This window comes from Anneissia japonica, unplaced genomic scaffold (assembly GCF_011630105.1).
Source record: "Anneissia japonica isolate Jap-2015-1 unplaced genomic scaffold, ASM1163010v1 scaffold1826_len1998817_cov189, whole genome shotgun sequence".
In the NCBI taxonomy this organism is placed as follows: Eukaryota; Metazoa; Echinodermata; class Crinoidea; order Comatulida; family Comatulidae; genus Anneissia; species Anneissia japonica.
Genome location: NW_022742159.1, coordinates 1,408,093 through 1,428,301, shown reverse-complemented (window position 1 = coordinate 1,428,301; position 20,209 = coordinate 1,408,093). Strand labels below are relative to the sequence as shown.

Here is a 20,209-nt window from a genome sequence, read left to right as displayed (position 1 = left end):
CGGAAATGTTGAGTGCTGGACGGGCCCGTCCACCGCCGACCAGCGTGGTGACATCCCTGTATGCGTGTATTTTCTGTAAGACATTTGTCATTACGAATAAAGTAAGACAAGACAAATATTTTTAATGTTTTATTCAAACACTAACAAAAACAACATTGGCAGTTAATTTGAATGAAATACCATGCTGTGCATGTGTCTACAAAGTATGAATTCAGAGAGCATGTGGAATACTGTAAACACCCTCGTTTGTACGTTGTGGTCATGACGCGAGTACAGTGAAAAGAAAACAAATAGGCTTATTTCTAGCTCTTCAAAATGATTCAATGATCTATTAAGGATTGAAACACATACTACTGTAGCAAATTTAGTATATTTAATAAGGATGGTAAAATTATAACCCTGTCGTAAACTGTTAACAAAAATTCATTCAACCAATTCAGGGATTTCCCAGGTGCGTTGCTTTACCATCGACTCAATCGTGTGTTGTTGAATAATGACTTTTTAACACGTTGATTGCCAGTGACGAGTATACTCGCCAACCGGGTGTTGCAGAATGCGCCCCAGTGACGAGTATACTCGTCAAAAACAGTATACCTTTATAACGTTTCTCAACCCCACATGCGTACATCGTAAACTTAAGCTTCTTCGGGGGTAGTTCAGGGAAGATACACCTAGACGTTTTAATGTTGAAATAACTTCCGTATGTTTGTTGTGTTTTATTGCAGGCAGTGTAAAAGATGACAAAATGTGGTGGCGCCCTTTATCCATAATAATCGCATTTCCGATGCACTATAACAAGGGAAATAATGCAATAGCTGTCATGATTATGTGTTTTAGACTATTCTAGAAACATTTACTGTTTTTAAAATTTATAACTACAGGTGTATACATTATATTCCACATGATGATGGTGTTGAGAATGTGTGCTTTTTATGTTTATATGTGATAGCACGATTTCAAAATAAATGTATTCATATAAACTAAAACATTTCCAATTGTTTTATTTTCTCAACAATAACTTAACTTTAGTTCGGTAAAATCAATAACATCAAATACCATCCAATTTTCATTTCAAATAACGTCACATTTTCATTTATGTTTAGTTCACCACCCTCCTTTCTCCATTAGAAATCATTTATAAACTCTTGTTAATTTGCTATAGTATGATTAGTGTTTTGCTTTTTATGATGCCAATAAATTTTAAATTGAACATATAATCACCTTTAGTAACTATTAATTTTCTAAACATTACACAAATTTATTTCTGTAAAATAGAAAATAACATAACATTTTAATTCAAGTTTTGAATTTCACATCGTAACTATTGGTAGGCCTACTAGAAAGGCATTACAGGAATAGAACTACTAATTCACTGTTCAATTTTTCATAATTGAAAATTTTCAATTTTTATATTGCTTTATTGAATTTAAAGTTTTGATTAATCCATTGTTTATGAATGATATTCTTTGAAGCACCCAACTACACAAAGAGCAGGTTTTCTGGGACATACACTACAAGAGTAGCGGGTTTCTCATCTAATGCTAGCCTTTTTGCAAACAACACATCTTTTAGTTGGCTTTTCCTTGGACTCCGTAGGTTCCAAATATTCAAGGAAGTGGAGAGCATTAGCATCAGCTGGAACAGGAAGGAGTGGCTCCCGAACATCTCCTAACAAATTCGCTGTTATATTATCACAGAACTGCAAAAGTGACTTCAGGTTTTGACTGGTGTCGGTGTACAGAATATGCGCATTTATAATGCACATTTCAAGGATATGAAGCCCGATCTTCTTGTACCATTGAATGGTCTTGCGTAGAGATGAATAATATGACAACATCTGGTCTGATCTGTCGATCCCAGACATGCCCATATTGTAATGTCTCTAACTATATTTGGCTTTTCCGAAACTTATGATTTCGATTTTCCACTTGAACCATACTTATAGTATGCACATTTCGCTTATCCTTCCATTTACATACCACCACTGAGTCAGATCGTATCCATACACACTCTCCTTTCTTAAAATTTTTTTTTATGACGTCTTTTGGGTTGTCCTTTCTGTCTGTTCTTAGTGTTCCACATGTATGTTGAACGTTGAGTAAGGACCTTCGTGAGTCCCACTGAGTTTTAGTAATTATCTGTGTATAAATTATGGCCCTTGTCTAGGAACCCATCCATCAGTTCAAGCACGATTGCCCCTGTTTTTCCAACACCAGCATCATCTGTAATAAACCCTGCTCCAGAATATATGCGGATTTTGAGAATGAGACCCTGTGACTCACATAATTCTTAAAATTTGATTCCATATTTGTGCCGCTTATTTTTGATGTACTGACGGAACAACAACCTTCCTCGCCAAAGCAGCATGGACTCGTCGATACACAAATTCCTCCTTGGGTAGTAAATATTGTCCATCATATTATTGAAATAATCGAGTAATGGCCGTACCTTATGCAAGCGATCATCAACATCATGGAGCTCTTCATTGTCAACAAAATGCCAGAACTGCAACAATAATTGATAGCGGTTGCGTGACTAATGGATTTTTGTACAAGATAATATTGGTGCTCCAATAATGCTCCAATTTCGGTCTATCGTTAGGCCCCAAGTGAACTAATAATCCAAGAAACTTTTTCATTTCAACAGCATCAGTATCGTGCCATAAATTCAGCTGTGAACTGCATTGCAAAGGTCTGTTTTTATTAATTTAGTTGTGAGTGTCTGTAACCATCAAATTAATAAGTTCTGGTGTAAGAAAAACTCCAAAAAATCAGTGGGTGATGAATCAACTGGCATTTGAATTTTTAGGCCGCTTTCTTCACAAAATTGAAATTCTGGTGGATCTTGTGGAATACCTGTCCAGACATGTACCGGTACTTGCTGATTCGCACTGTGTTTTGGGGGGTTTACGTGGTTTAGCAATTTGTTTGTTAAAAATGGCCTTTTTACCCCAAAAATAGGTTGTGAGGAACATTAAATTATGATTTTTTTTGTTATTGAGATACCAAGTTGAGTCCTATACTACATGATTCAATCACTATCACAAGGTTTGGATGAGGTTTGTGGGGTTTAGCAATACCCTGGTTCTGGTACTGGACCTCTAACCACAGTGGGTGCGTGTGTGTATATTATGCATAAAGTCTCTACTGTACTCAATTTAAAGTAACTTATATGTGGCAAAGACGAGCCAAACCAGTCACAAATCGTGTTTCAGATTATAGAACTAAATTTATAACATAAAAACATTATTTCACTTCCTTATAAATAAGGAAGTGACAGTGTCAACCTTTTTTATAATGATTGCAGGGCAGAATTTTTAAGTACAATATTTGATTGCCCTTCGGGCAGGCCAGGCCTAGAGTTTGGTACAGACTTGGTATAAATTTGGTAAAAAGTGTACCTTAATAACAAGTTCAGCTCAAAAACAAAATATACAACAAACATGGTTTAATGAGTATTGCATTGCATAGTTTCAGAATGATGACCAATTTATGACTGCCACTGTTTTTCTAACTAATTGATGCTTGGCTTGCTTTTTGTAGGCGCAAGGGAAAGGCGGAATACTGTATAAATACCCAGTACCAGTAGTCGGCAGTGTCTGAATTTGATCATACGGCTCTATATCTGGTTTGACCACATTGAAATATCAGGGGGGATAAGCCACCGAGTTGCCTTTACATTACACTTTACTAATACACAAACCAATGGAGTATTGGCAGCTAAAAATTTGATCTTCCAGTTTCGTAATCTATGTTGTCAGAACATTAAACACTTGTTTCACAATTACTATTATGATGTCTGTTTTTAGAGATTTAAATAGGTTGTCCATCATCTGGAGGTACGTAAAATGTAGCTGCCTGTAAATATTTGGTTGCCCCGAGAGTTTGGTAGACATAGACATAGACATCACTTTATTAATCCAAATCCTTGGAAATTACATCTCTCTTTCAATAAATTAAGCAGGAAAAGTAATTCAATGCAATAAATAATAACTATCTTACATATCTACTATTAAATAGGTAAATGCCCCTCGCAATGAATGAGTTAGAATAACGGTTCGTGTTAGCAGCCGGTACCCTCAGTCTACCGCTGCGTTGTATAACGCAACTAGCAATAGTTGAATGTAACGAGTGACTTTCGTCAGACATCACGTTATCAAACTTATTAACTAGTCGTTCTTCGTAGACTGAGTGCACCGATTGCAGTTCCGAACCGATAATCTTCCCAAACCTGTTAACAAACTTCTGTAATCTGTCCCTATCACCTTGTGAAATATTCCCACCCCAACAAACTAAGCAGTAACAAAGTAATCCGAGAATAATAGAATTATAAAATGACAGCATTATCTCCTTCCTGACCTGAAAAGAATTAAGTTTCCTAAAGCAAAACATTCTCACATTAAGTTTCTTAACTAAATGGTCACAGAAAATTCCCCACGACAGTTGATTATCATAGATTACCCCCAGATATTTATACGATGTAACTTGTGCTATTTCTTTATTTTCAATAATGATACTTTCTCCCTTAACCCGCTTTTTTCGAAAATCAATCACCATTTCTTTCGTTTTCTCTATTAATTTCAAGAAAGTTATCTTTACAATAAGACACAAACCTTTGAATTTCTGAAATATAAAAAGACAGGTCGTCCTTCCTAATTAGACCCAAGATTACCGTATCATCAGCATATTTAATTGTTGGACATTCATTAGCTGATCTAAAGTCAGCAGTGTAAATAGTGAATAGAAACGGAGCAAGTACGGTGCCTTGCGGGGCACCAGTACTGCAATATAGGGTGTCAGAAATAATATTACCGATTCTTACATACTGTGGTCGATTTGTCAAATAGTTTAAAATGAAAGTAATAAGATATGGTGGAACATTCATATTAATGAGTTTAGTGGCCAAAATATGTGGTTGAAAGGTGTTGAAAGCTGACGAAAAATCAAAATACATCAGTCGCACCGAGTGGCCCTTGCTCACATGCTCCAAATGGGAATACAATCTATCATTTTTAAGAAGTGCATCTTCAGTGGAACGATTACTGCAGTAAGCAAATTGCAGGGGATCCATATAATTTTTAACAAAGGGTTTAAACACATTAATTACAATTTTCTCAAGTACTTTCATCGCCGCAGATGTAAGAGCTATTGGACGGAGATCGTTCATCTCACTGATCACTGGTCTCTTGGGTATTGGAACAATACATGATTTCTTCCATATTTTGGGGACTATCAAAAATTAAACAACCTGGAAAAAACTGAAGATAACTGGTCAGCACAGACTTTTAATACCCTAGGCAGTACTTTATCTGGGCCAGGTGCTTTCGATGTTTTAAGTTTCCTAAAATAGTTGCGGACAGTGGTTTCATCCGTTAAGAAATTCGAACTTACTGTATTATTTCCAAGTTCAGATAATATTTTGTCTCTTTCCACTCTAAAATTAGAGTAGGTAGGTCATTCTGTGAGCCTTGAGTTGGAGTAAGCCTACACTACTGTAATACCCGATTCACACGTACAAAAATCTTACCAAATGTAACAAAATGTAACCAAAAGTAACATTTTACGGCACGTGTGAAAGTACCTCCGTGTAATATCCTTGTAAAATCTCGGAACGTCTCGGTAATCTTTACCAGCCTCGCTGAGGCTGGTAAAGCTTCCGAGATGTAACATGGATGGATCTGCGCATGCGCAGGGATTTCAACACAACAACAATCTACTGTTTCACGGGGTTCTTTGAATTTTCTTCCTTCTGTATACGATTCTGATCCACTAGAAATAGATAGGCTCTATTTTTTCTAAATGATGAATGAATTACCCTTGTTATTGATGTTAATTAGTAATGGTAGAAGAAGAAGATATACATAAAATGAACGTCGGGATGGTGTTAGTACTATTACTAGGCTAGTATTACAAGAGTCCGAGACAGAAACGTTGGAAGCTATGCCTAGTTTAATAGTAGTAGTACAGCAATTGTTAAGGATATTGATTGCTTCGAATGTTTACTGTGATGGTGAGTTCAACAGTCCATCTGTGACAGGGGTTCTCAACTAGGCCTAGACTAGACCTATATCGCAGTAGGGGAAAAATGGTTCATTGAATACTTGGCATTACCTTACAGACGCGTGTGAATGCTTTTTATCTCGGTAGGAATAACTCGGGAGATCGCTCGGTTACAATTTGTTACTTTTTGTTAAATTTAACTTCACGTGTGAATCGGGTATTAGTCATTTCCACTCAGATCATCCCATATTGATCGTCATTGGAGATTACAGTAGCTTCAGTAATAAAAAATTATGTAAAAATAATAAGATAAAGGTTAAGTCATTCACACATGCTTTTAGGTACTGTAGTTTCAAAACAAAATCACATCCTTTAATCTACAATATGTTAAATTAACTTTCATATTAATCTGGGGTTGATGCAGGAGGGTGCAGATGGTGCGAGTACACCCCCTAAATTGTGTTAAGAAAAAAATTGTTATATTGTTGATGCGAAGATAAATTATATTAAATCTGGTATGAGAGTGCAATTTCCGGACACCTACTGAAGAGGTCCATATTCTCAAAAAAAAAATGTTTGCACCTCAGTCCCAAACTTGGTAGAGCTGAGGTGTTGTGGACTCACACGCTTCCTTACCACCAAATAAATGAAATTAATCTGGTATGCGATTGCAATTTCTGGGCACTTAGAGTTCCATATTCTCAAAATTTCACACAACCCCTTCCGCCAAATCCTGCATCTTCCCCGGTAAATAATTTAGTGAAAGGAACAAATTACGATTTTTGCCTAATGTGCAGTATGCCTACTGTACATTGAACTTTGAACTTGATGTTGAAGATAAGCATTATTGTAATTGATTCATAACATAAACAAAATATTGCGTGATTCATATTACGTTACATTTGAAATGTGTGTATAGTAGATATCCAACAATAACATCTGTGTACATTGTGTCTGTCAGTACCATTTACTGAAATCTGTTAATCTTTATAGTAGACTAAAGTTTCAAATCTCCAAAAGAATGACTTGGTTGCACTCCATCACTACTCTGGCAAATTTGAACAAGTCAAGGCTAGACAAATTCTATCATTTAGAACCATGCCAGGCATGAAGTTTTTTTGATGCCAAATGAAGACAAACGTAAATGTTGTCACAATAAAATATGTCTAAAATTACATGTTCAAAGCATTGTAAAATCGTATAATGTACCTCTGCGGCAGATGGAGGAGTTGGCACGGGTCTACAAGTGAAGCTGGACCATGTAAATGAAATCAGAAACTTGCAAATCCAACAAAAAATGTTGACTTACTGTATACACAGATAGTACCCTAACAAATTACATTTTAGAGACAAAGATCGTGAAAGTAGTTTATTTAAAATTATGTAAAATTACCAATAATGGTGGTGCCATATTACATTTGTGGACAATAATCATTTTGCCTAAGTGCTGGTTACAATGTGTATCTCTTTTCACACATCTTGAACCATTGAGCTTGGGGAAATACCCTGGAAGCACCCCCTTAGTGATCAGTAAAAATCTACAAAGCATTGCTGTAGGCAAATTAGTTCTAAATGGCTTTGTAAAAAGATCTTTGAAAATAAGATAACTTAATAATAATAATAATTGTCGATTTATATAGCGCATATTGTAAACTAACCTCTATGCGCTTTACATTATTACGTTTATTGCAAAAATACTATTCTTTATTCCAGGCTAAGGAAATTCTGACAAAGGAATCTAATGTACAAGAAGTGAAATGCCCAGTGACAGTGTGTGGAGATGTTCATGGTCAGTTCCATGATTTGATGGAACTGTTTAGAATTGGTGGAAAATCACCAGATACAAATTACTTATTTATGGGCGATTATGTTGATCGAGGCTATTACTCCGTTGAAACTGTCACCCTTTTAGTTACTCTGAAAGTAAGTTGCAAGTGGATCCTATAGTAATTTTTTTTTATCCTGCTGTACTTATCGATTTTAGTATTTTTATTATTATCAGTGATCATTGTATTGTATATTTAATTGCTACCCTTATAACTTGTTTTAGGCATTCTTCAACTTTCTATATCAATAGGCCATGTATGATGGGTGATTCCATTATTTTCCTCACGGTGTCTGAATACTGAACAATATGCAGGCCGTGTATGATGGGCAATTCCATTATTTTCAATATGCTTGACAGTAAAAATTTTTAATTACCTTGACCTTGTTCTTTGACCTTTTCCCATACTGTACGTCACCTCTTAGATTACTTTGTACCATTTCAGTGAATTGTATGATGATCTATTCCTTAGTTTTTGCGTAATCTTGCTAACAGACAGGGGTGAACCTTCTTGGTGGAGGTAATTAGTATTCTTACAGACAAAAGCCAGAAAAAGATGAGAATGTACAGGAAGCAGAAGAAAATATAAAGAAAGTGTACATTGGTATTCACTCATCCTATGTAGTTAATATAATATTGCAATACAATTTAAAAATATCAGCTTGTTTCTTAACTCAATTAAGTTTTTTTTCCCCCTAAATTTTTACATTACTTTTGTTCTGATCGGTTTCATTCCAAAATGACTGCCTTTTCATTATAAAAGATTGCTCTTAAAATATAGAATTTATCTTTTTGCAAGATTCTAAGGAATTTTTCAGAACTGTCCATATTTAGAATTTGATGTTTGCATGATTTGAAGGCCTAAATCTTTGATTTGCTGTCTCGTGCAGGTGCGTTTTCCAGAGCGAATTACCATCCTCAGAGGAAACCATGAAAGCAGACAAATCACACAAGTTTATGGTTTCTATGATGAATGTTTAAGGAAATATGGTAATGCAAATGTGTGGAAATACTTCACAGATCTCTTCGATTTTCTTCCTCTCACAGCTCTTGTTGATGGTCAGGTAAGAATTTACTATTTCTTCGATGTAGAATCAGTAGCTTCAAATACTGTAGCTACAGTATTTGCTAATGTGTTCCTTTTTAGTTACTGTCATAAATTTTCAGAAACCGTTCAATATATATTTAAGCTAAATTAAATATATATATATATCGTCCCGATTTTCCATGTCAAAAACATCAAAACATGGGGCGTCCCTATTTTCAGAATTTAAGAAAAAAAAATTACAATGTAAGAAGTATCCTCTACTTGCCAGTGTGATGAAGGGAATATTAGTCCGTAGTTCTCCGGGTATAATCCCATCTCCATGAATGTGAAATTGGCCCAATTTTAGGGGGTGGAATTATACCCGGGGACTCCCTAGTGTATGAACAGAACGAAAAGGACCATCTTTTTGCGAGGTGTCAGATGCGTTTCAACAATTGCCCTATGATTCAATAGCCTATCAAAAACAATATTTCAGCGAATAAATCATTCTTTACTCGAGCATCAAATTAAGAGCAGAGAGAACAGCTACCTAGGCCATATCTTGGTCTGACATCCCACTAAGCCAGCCTTTGCTTAAACTTATTTTCTTGCATGATGTAACAAGTTATCTTTAAAATACAAATTAATTATATATTTAAAAAGTATATATTTATACATTATAAAAATATATATTTACAATTCCATCATTTTTTTTAAATAAACTTTTTTTTTATTGATCAGTTCAGAATTATTGATAATTGTAATTGAAATATATTGCATAAAAACCGCATCTTTTATATTTATTGTGCGTTAATTAACCTATTTGGAGTAACATTCATTCTATGTTATAGCCTAGAACATGTTCATTCTCTTAAATATCCATACTTTTACGTTGTTAAATGACCAAATATATGGTAAGGAATTTAATCAATATAAAGAGATAGTTGTACAGTAATTGTACTTAGATTCCTATTTTTTTCCCATGTCATTAGATATTCTGTTTGCACGGTGGACTATCTCCTTCGATTGACACACTTGATCACATTAGAGCATTGGATCGATTACAAGAAGTCCCACATGAGGTATGTTAATTTTTTCGTGTAGTGTATTAATATAGTAATAAATATAACACAACTTCTTTGACAACTTTAAGCCCTATCAAAAAAAAGGAAATTTGAATTCACCTTAATATGAGAGAATATAATATAATGTTTATAATAATGTATTTATCATAGTAGTATTAAGCGATGTTGACAGTATTTTTCCCTGTATTATGTCACTTTTTCTTTTGATGTTAGTAAACTTATTTGATCTTTCTAAAGATGTGGCAGGATAACAATTCATGAAAAATCTTCAGGAAAATCTTCAAATTGTTTATTTATAAAAATCAAATAAGATATCACTTTGAAGTTTAATCAAGTCAAAGATTTAAAAAATCATTTTACACCGAAGAAATTTAGGGAGTATATATGCAAAATTATAAAATGGTATTACTTATATATTAGTAGGAATATTTTTTTTCTATAATGTTTTTTATTTTAAAGGAACTAACTTAATAAAATATGAGTAAGCAATTTTTAAAGTGAGCTATTCAATGTTTAAATTGAATATTAAAGGGTTTTTTAAAATTTAAACTATTCAAGCAATATACACAAATTGTAAAATAAAAATGATATTTGTATATTATTAAAAAGTGTAGTAAATAATTTTAAATATCATGAATTCCCGTGCCATAAGAACCGTGGCAAACTGAATGCACTATTAAACCTTTTTTTAACAGGGACCAATGTGTGACCTTCTGTGGTCTGACCCTGATGACCGTGGTGGCTGGGGTATATCCCCACGTGGAGCTGGATATACTTTTGGACAGGACATTTCAGAAACTTTCAATCATACCAATGGACTTACACTTATATCAAGGGCACATCAGCTAGTCATGGAGGTAGGCCAAGCAGTGTTGGTCATTAACATCTACACTGATAATAAATTATATACTGGTCATATTTTTTGCCAATATAGCCGGACTCTTTAAACAGTCTCTTCAGTCTGGGATGAGAATTGAGAATGGAGGAGAAAGAGTATTTATGGTGTGAATCCCACCAAGGATAACCCACTAAGTCTAAAGACATGTTTCCAGTAGGGTCCTTTTGGTTATGAATTGGGCAGTACACCAGGAGGAAACCCCCACTTTTTAGCGAAGAGTGCATGTTCTTTAACATGCACATGGGTCATAATGCACGCGGGACCAATGGCTTAAGCGTCTTACCTGAAAGACGTTGCGCTATTGTAACTTGCATTTCAGTCCTCCAGCTGAAATACAAGGAGAGCAGCGATGGAACCAAGAGACCTCCACGGTTAAGCGCACACATTGGCTACTGCCAGTTTAGCCGACTGAGCTAAGCTGTACTTGTTTGATAAAAATTATGGAGGATTTGAACTGGAAATTGAGACAAGCAAGATTAGCATTTGATCCATCTACTTCAAAGCTTTAATACAATTTATTAATTTTAATTTTTTTTCCCTCAGGGATATAATTGGTGCCATGATCGTAATGTGGTCACCATTTTCAGTGCACCTAACTACTGTTACAGATGTGGAAACCAAGCTGCAATCATGGAACTTGATGATGCCCTTAAATATTCATTGTAAGTAAACATTGCAATTGTTTTATTCTTACACCAGCTGTCCAGTATTTTCACATTGCAGTGTGATTTGCAATTAAAAAGCAGCCATTCAACAAGTTATTGTGACTTAACATTCAAGCAGCCATCCAGCAATTTACATTAAAATTTATTAAAAAACAGCCATCCAACAAGTTATTGTGACAACATTCAAGCAGCCATCCAGCAATTTACATTAAAATTTATTGTAAAGTGCCTTTATCATGCCTTAAGCATGACCGCTTTCTCCTAATAACTTGCTGACATACTTTTATTATATGCCTATTCACATAAGCAGTGGCTAGAACTGGATTAAAAAATACAAAAAGACAATAATATAACCAGTGTGTGCTAGTTAAGTACTTGTGTGCTATGGTTGTTTCATTTTTAGTTTTCCTTATAGAATTGCCTTAACTGTATAACTAGGTAATATGTTTTTGTTTTTTTAATACAGCTTACAGTTTGATCCAGCACCACGCAGAGGAGAACCACATGTGACACGCCGTACACCTGACTACTTCCTCTAAAGCCCACATCAAGGGCTGTGTGACAATCCTAAGTCCCAAAATTACATTTGTACAAGATCCTTAAGTTGCCGTTTGAAATCAAATTCAGATGAGAAGTCATCTTATAATGAAGGAAAACAAATTAATAGTATGGGGAGCAGTTTTATTATCGACAATGTTTCTATTAAGCAACATTAGAAGACACTTGGCAACCTGTCCAGATTTCATAAAAAAATATATCTAGTTCAAGTGGTAACAAGTAGTTAAACTGTTTAGTATCTATTCATCATGATTCAGCGTTTTGTTGTGAGGTTTGGTTTGTTCCGAGTGAGATGAGAAAAGAATTTGTAATTGTGTCAGGTATTTGTACTGTGGTTGTATGTTAATTACCCATTCTCATACCCTCACTCCCCATCTTTCCGTTACCCAATATAGCAAGGCCCAGGGTGAAATTGCACAACTTGAAGCTGTCTTCCTACACCAGAATTCATAGAATGGTTTTTAAAATGTTATTGGTGTAATGTAAGTGAAGCAAAAATTATATGGACTGCTGCTCCATGAAGATTGTGTAATGTTCTTGCTAGTATATTAATGCCTATGTTGCTAATGTGAATTATTTATGTTTAATAGCATTACTTGATGGTAAAACATACACTGATTAGTTGACAGCATCTGCAAAATCTCATTTTTCATTGTGCTTGTTAAATCCCCATTGTCTGTGTATATTTATAGATTGAAATTGTTTTGATATAAGACATTTACTGCTTAAGATTGATAAATTGCAAGGAAAAGTTTAGTAATTCTAATATTTTCTGAATAAGGAATTGTTCAAATTGCGAGTTTAACATTTGGTTATAAACAATATTATATTTTCAAAAATTTAAAAATCTAAGGGTTCCATGTACAAAAATGATCGCATATTGTGTTAACTTTTTATAAAATTGGTTTGACCTCCATTTTGAATCTATGCCATTTTTCAGTTTCCCATCAGAACAATCTACAAGGATGACTCTGAAGGAAGGTAGCAGCGTCACATGTTAATTTATTATTAAATTGCTTATACTGTATTTAGATTACCTTACTTAAGCCAATGCAATACTGTTTGAGGAACTCTTGAGTGGGAAAACTGTTGTTACTTGTTTTGTGGGTTTTTTTGCTAATTTCACCATCATTGTTACGTTAACATTAGAATTTTATTCTGAAGAAGTAGGTATGTAGCATAATTCGTTCATTCCTGAAATTCATTTATACCAGTTAATCATTTGGTTACATTTTTAAAGAATGGATTATGTTCTAAAACCCCCAATTTATAAGTACATATTCAAAATTTTAAAATTATTATATTTTGATGTTTATTTGACAATAAACTATATTTCATCAAGGTCCTATTTTAGGTCGAATGCAACATTGGTTATATAAATGTATCAGGAAATTTGACATTGTCAAAAATGTGATTGCTTACCGTTAATGTTTTCCACTCAAATTGATCATCACTGGATAAATTTAATGTTTGTAATTTAATCAGTCAGACAGTTAGGATTGCATTAGATTGGGTGCTTATCATAAACATTACGCTTAAATTGTGTTTAAGGGTATTGTTGCAGTCAGCTTTGCCAAATAGATGTTGTCCGGATGAATTTTTATTACATTCTATTTCCATAAATAAGCAAATAGTTTTAATTTCATTAGCTTCTGATTGGAACAAGGGTACAGAAACGGTATAAAAACGTTTTTCATTCAGTAATAACAGTATGTAAGTTCATTTCAGTGTAATTATTTTGTTCCACATCATTTACAAATTGTGTTGATTTTTATTTCTAGCTAATTATTGGTTGTAATAGCTTGCATGATATGTGATTAAATTTTAAAGATGCAAGATAGCGTGGCAGTGTGAACTGGACAGTGGCTTCATGTAGAATGCAACCAGGGCCTTTCAAAAATGTGCATACAAATTCTATTTCTGTCGTAAATAAATGTGAGATACTCTATTTGAATTGTCTTGAAATTTCTTGTTCATGTCTAGTAAGTTGAGATAATGTTATAATTTAAGATAATGATTATCTACGAATCAGCAGACGTTTACTATATAATTTTAAAACAAAATTTATTGACAAAAAAGAAGATCGATGTTTCGAGTCCATCATGGACACATTCTCAAGATCAAGTGAGAATGTGTCATATTGTTGTTCACTTGATCTTGAGAATGTGTCCATGATGGACTCGAAACGTCGATCTTCTTTTTTGTCAATAAATTTTGTTTTGAAAATGATTATACTGTAATGATTAATGATGGGAGTTGACAATGATGATGGAATAGTAGTAACAAAGTGTTTATTTTGCCAAATTTGTCATTCTTAGGGTTAGGTGTGAGTGTGAAATGAGAATCTTGTGCAAAATAGTAGGCTTTCTATCTGCTAATATCTACTGCTAATAGAAATACTGTACCTGTACTGATACTTTCTGTGGTGTAAGCCGGGCACACTGCATCATACAACGCATCCAATTCTGCTCCTTGTGACTGCTAGACGATGCAACGTTGTCAGCTGATTGTCGGTTGCAGTCTGAACGGATCACCATTAAAAAACAATCCGCTGCACACATGTCATGGCCCTGCATTTTCCATGGAATCACGTCGGGCGACGACCATCATATGCAGTTAGTTATATCCACACTATTAAATACAGAGTGTTTAAAATTTTAGGAGGGCCTAGTGATCCCACCTCTTTCACAGACAATGGTTTTATAGTGGAGCAGAGTTCGAAACTGTTTACGGTGCATGTATTAATTCCACTTTTAGACTGTTAATACAAGTGTTACAAAATATTGAACACCTGGCAAATTGAGGCCAGTATAATAGTCTACCAAGTCTTCTCTAGTGTTCCTATGAAGCAGTAGAAGACTGACTCGCGAGACAAATGATAATACAAGGGTAATACAGTAGTGAAAACCGATTTATTGAATTTGCTGGAGGTGGCTTATTTTTCCCGGCGATTCTATGCCGGTTGTGAGAGTGCGGGAGGCCGCCCCGGTTTCCGGGAGACTTCCGCGACTTGTTAGCAGCATGTCATTGACATCTATTTTTGTGATTTCCATTTTTTTTATGTATATTACAGTAGTAGCCAAACGAGGTAATTTCAAGCCGCCTTTCCTATGTCAAGTTAGAGGGCCTAATTACCTCCGCCAATGAAATTACAGTATGTATTCACCCCTGTTTGCTGTCTGTCTTCAAGATTACAAAAACAAACTAATGAATGGATCATTATAGAATTTAGTGGAATGGTAAAAAAAAGATGATTAACTTTTAGAAAGAAAAGTCAAGGTCACGGAAATTCGATTTTTTATCATCGAGCATAAAAGGAAATATTGGAATCACCCTCATACACGGCCTGCGTATTGTTCGGTACATGCAGGCACAGGGTGGAGGTATGCACTCTAGTTTGCTGTAGTTGACATGCACACATATCTGTCCCTGGTAGTTATATTAGTATTAAAATTCAATTATTTTGTTATTAACTTACAATTGAAATGTTTAATGTGACCACAATTTACCACTCAACTAAAAAAATAAATATCTTTTCTGTATTCTTTTACATAGAACCTTAAATTGGCTAGTAATAACTTTTACATAGAACCTTAAATTGGCTAGTAATAAATTTAAGGATTTTAAACATCTGTACTGTAAAAGTATGTGTTTTCAGTCCATTTCTGGACATATCAACTTGATAAGACATTTGATCCTTTTGAACGGGGTATTCAAATATTTCTTTTTTTATAAGCTGTTTTGAGATATTTATTTACTACAGTTTTGTCCTGGTTTACCAAAAAACTAATGTAGTATAATTATATATAAATCACTGCTTGCATAGGAACCAAGGTGCGTCGACACAGGTTTCATGTTGAAATTGATTCCTACATGGAAAAACTACATAATTATGCTATGTTGTCAAGTGTAAAGTTGAATCAGTCCTGAACGACTAAATTCTGAATAGAGCTGTTGTTTTGGCCTTCACTTGTTTGTTTTTTGTTTTTCTTTTGAAATTTTTGTAAGGCACGCTCTTTTAATCGTAGAGCGCCATATAAGAATGTCGAAATAATAAACAACCAAGAGTACCTCATTATTGTGATAAATAGAATATATTTATTAATCAAAACATTTACAAATTGCTTATTGTCATTTGATCACATACTTTAAAAAATTATTATTGTTATGGTAATGGACATTATTCTTCACTTCAATTACTAATATTAAATTAATATCGACCAGAGAAAACCCCCATAAAACGATATGATTATAAAAACACGACTGCAATCTCATTATCTTTCCACTCTGCTAAACTCCTTATATAGCTACGCTCCTCCTGTTCTGATCCTCATCATATTGTTCAACCTCCCGACTCTTCCTAACCATGCAACTGCAACTGTTAATCCTACAACTGCTCCAACTTCTGGGTTCCTCCATATTTCTCTTCCCTTCCAGACTCATAATCCTACACCTTCTCCTCCCCTTCTGATCCTCCTCATCGATCCTCTTTTCCCGAATCCTCATTACCATCGAGCTGCTCTTCCACTTCTGATCCTCCTCCTCCTCCTCCTCCTTATCCCTTTTCTCGTTTTTCTCATGAATCCTCATATTCCTACAGCTACTAGTTCTCTCCTGGTCCTCATCTTTTTTCTCCTCACGACTTATAATCCTGCAGCTGCTCCTCTCCTGATCCTCTTCCTTCTCATTCTCTTCCTCTTCATTTTTCTCGCCCTCTTTCTTACAGGACAAATTGACTGCATCTCCTTCAGCATTTCCATTACACTCTATGACATAAAATCTACGGATGTAATAAACAACAAGTTTAATTTACAGTGTATCCAAATGCTCGGCCCAGCTTTTGTGGTGTCAATAGTAAATGTTTCTCTGCGCAATAGTTTTCCTTATAATAATATCAAAACACTTAAAATACTAATGGTTATTAAACATAAACTGAAACTTGTTATCAGTAACAATGGCAAAACTTAATTTAATTTTATTTCAATATTATTACAACATTATCCTAATGAAATTTTAAATAGCAATCTGTTGGTTGATCTTTGAATTTTTTATTTTGTTTAATACGGCATTAAGTTACAGGCAGTGCAAGACAACTACAAGGCTACAGCTACAGACATTAAAATATTTAAAGCATGATATTTGTTCTTCGTTCTTGTACTTATTTTTCTTGGGTATGGACAAAGTAACTTACCTTGGTGACTTCGTTTTTGTATCTTCAGTTACATTCTTCTTAATTTTCAACAAGTCCCTTAGAGCTGCGAGTACCTTTGATTTTCTTCTACATGCACCACACCTTAATAACAACAAAATACAACGTGATCAAAACGAGTGATTATTATGGCAATAAAACCGCAATAATGTTTTAAAACTGTTTTACTTACTTTCTTTTGTACACCCTATCAAAATGCCGTTCATCATCTCCCCTTCTCAGACAATCGTCAATATTAGATATTTTATCTTCATATTTGTAAATTATTTGTTCACGTTTAGAAATTCTGAAAAGAAATATGAAATTATGATTTGGTTAGGCATAAACATGTTCTTTGCAGCACCTATTTAAGCCTAAGTTTTTGTCTTCTCAATATTTAGAAAATGTACCGACAGGAAGGCTATTATGATTGATACAAAATTGTTGATAATTATATAATTCAAAAATAATGGTAACAAGTCAACTATTAACATTTAACACATAATAACAAATCTGCATATAATGTAATTAAAAATGAATGATATTTTTATGATATCAATAACATTATAATAATCAATAAAACAGCTTAAGACTTTCTTCTATATTATTGATCGTACTCACGCATTTATCATTGATTCGTTTTTCTTACTCAATATCTTGATTGTTTCTCTCAGTTCATTATTTTCAATCTTCATATTTTCCGAACGCTGTAATTCGGTTTCCTCCAGACTAAATAAAATACAATTGGACAGCTAGACAGGTAAAATTGGTAGTGTTTTCAAGTTTTTAATAAGAAATCTAATTAATATTATATATTAACATTTAACACATAATAACAAATCTGCATATAATGTAATTAAAAATGAATGATATTTTTTATGATATCAATAACATTATAATAATCAATAAAACAGCTTAAGACTTTCTTCTATATTATTGATCGTACTCACGCATTTATCATTGATTCGTTTTTCTTACTCAATATCTTGATTGTTTCTCTCAGTTCATTATTTTCAATCTTCATATCTTCCGAACGCTGTAATTCGGTTTCCTCCAGACTAAATAAAATGCAATTGGACAGCTAGACAGGTAAAATTGGTAGTGTTTTCAAGTTTTTAATCAGAAATCTAATTAATCTTGGTTTGAAAAAACCCATGTTTTATTTAACGGTATCTATGCTTGTAACAAAATCTGATTCAATCCAGCATTTATAGAATATCAACTGCACATGCTATTTTTTATATTTCAAATTCACTCAACTGTTTTGTTTTATTTTACTTAGGGTATTTCACTTGACTCTTTTTCTAATTAAAATATTTGAAGAAAAATAAAACTTGTTTAGCAAGAACATCTGACGGTTTTGATAAAAGTGTTATTCATTAGGTGGGTTAGAGAGAACTGTAATTGGTCGCAGCAGAAAGTACAGTCATATTTGCTTTCTGGCACTGTAAACGTATATAAATATAATAAATAGGTGAATGATAGAAAGCGTAGGCCTATGCAATTTTTATTATCAATTATTCTACTTAATATCAATTTTCTTCTCTTCCGCTATGCGTAAAACGGTGATAAAATAATATTAGATCTAAGAGATGGACTTTATCATCATATAAAAATCAAATAAGGCATATGGTGATTATTATTATTATTATTATTATGATACCATCGTAAAAATTAACAAATAAAGACATCATTATCATGATCCTCAAAACATAATCGGAGCCGTCGTTAGCACTAATCATCACCATCAAGTACAAGCCTATCTATTATAGATGGCACATTTTGACTTAATTGAATTTTAAATCCGTATGCTAAACATAGCTGAGTTGTAATGTCATGCCCCATGTATCTAAAATTACAATGATAAATACGCTTAAAATATTGTACCTTTCAGGTTCGTTGGTGACTTTTTCTAATGCCATCGGTAATACAGGTAGTTCTGAGTTCATTTTAGCTTCGTGGTCCTCATCATCAGTTACACTATAAATATAGTAGTTTTTTATATAAATTTTGTCACAATTGTTCTAATTTTTTTAAATATATTTGATCACTGTTGGTTCGTTCATGCTTAATTATTTTACATTTCTTATATTTCTGGGCATGGAAGCAATAAATAACCTTGGAGATTTAGTTCCTGTATCTTCAGTTACATTTTTCTTGATCTTCAACAAGTCCCTCAGAGCTGCGAGTACCTTAGATTTTTTTCTGCATGCACCACACCTTGTAAATAACAACAAAAATATCATGTGACCATGATTATAGACATGGTAACAGAACTTCAATAATGGATTGAAACTGTTTTACTTACTTTCTTTTGTACACCTTATCAAAATGCCGTTCATCATCTCCACTTCTCAGACAATCGTCAATATTAAATATTTTATCTTCATATTTGTAAATTATTTGTTCACGTTTAGAAATTCTGAAAAAAAAACATGATTTGTACAAACTCTTTACAATCGAAGACTGGATTGCTCTAATCCATGATGTAACTAGCGAAATGTTCACACTTTAGGTCTAAACATAACCAATATCTGTGATGCCATTAGATGATAAACTGTATCAGCATGGAGAAAGACATAAAATTAATTATCAAAATCATCAGAATCTAGCAATTCATTTATATTGGTGTACATTGTAGGATATTTTAAACTTTGTTTTCAACAATACTTTCACTTACTAAATATTTTTAAATAAGTAGAATAGATATGATGGGATTAAATTAATAACTTTCTAGAAAAACATAATTTTGAATATGTTACTATGGTTGAGTTTAGTAGCTAAGTTTGAATTTTCATACATTTTATCAATATAATATTTTATCTATAACCTTTATTAAAATAATAGTAAATTTTAACTTACTTATTTCTCATTTCAGCATTCTCCACTTTCAAAGAGTCGAGTACCTCAGTCTTTACTTTCATTTCTTGAATATGGATTCTTCTCTCTTCTTCAATCCTGTGA

At 33.6% G+C, this 20,209-nt stretch overlaps 2 protein-coding genes across 2 annotated transcripts in view; one reads left to right on the top strand and one right to left on the bottom strand.

Annotated features, from left to right (window-relative positions):
• Positions 1 to 14,005, top strand: part of LOC117118956 (serine/threonine-protein phosphatase 2A catalytic subunit beta isoform) — a 17,047-nt gene extending 3,042 nt beyond the window's left edge. The window contains exons 2-7 of the mRNA XM_033263698.1: positions 7,713 to 7,922; positions 8,715 to 8,888; positions 9,844 to 9,933; positions 10,632 to 10,793; positions 11,378 to 11,496; positions 11,966 to 14,005. Coding sequence (XP_033119589.1) covers positions 7,713 to 7,922; positions 8,715 to 8,888; positions 9,844 to 9,933; positions 10,632 to 10,793; positions 11,378 to 11,496; positions 11,966 to 12,038 — 828 coding nt within the window. The 3' untranslated portion in view covers positions 12,039 to 14,005. The remainder of the gene's footprint in view (positions 1 to 7,712; positions 7,923 to 8,714; positions 8,889 to 9,843; positions 9,934 to 10,631; positions 10,794 to 11,377; positions 11,497 to 11,965) is intronic.
• Positions 14,006 to 16,196: 2,191 nt separating this feature from the next.
• Positions 16,197 to 20,209, bottom strand: part of LOC117119017 (COP1-interactive protein 1-like) — a 12,079-nt gene continuing 8,066 nt past the window's right edge. Inside the window, exons 17-25 of the mRNA XM_033263799.1 lie at positions 20,108 to 20,203; positions 19,554 to 19,667; positions 19,364 to 19,465; positions 19,133 to 19,225; positions 18,196 to 18,303; positions 17,867 to 17,974; positions 17,439 to 17,552; positions 17,249 to 17,350; positions 16,197 to 16,837 (exon numbers count right to left, since the gene is read on the bottom strand). Of these exons, the coding sequence (XP_033119690.1) occupies positions 16,357 to 16,837; positions 17,249 to 17,350; positions 17,439 to 17,552; positions 17,867 to 17,974; positions 18,196 to 18,303; positions 19,133 to 19,225; positions 19,364 to 19,465; positions 19,554 to 19,667; positions 20,108 to 20,203 (1,318 nt within the window). The 3' untranslated portion in view covers positions 16,197 to 16,356. The remainder of the gene's footprint in view (positions 16,838 to 17,248; positions 17,351 to 17,438; positions 17,553 to 17,866; positions 17,975 to 18,195; positions 18,304 to 19,132; positions 19,226 to 19,363; positions 19,466 to 19,553; positions 19,668 to 20,107; positions 20,204 to 20,209) is intronic.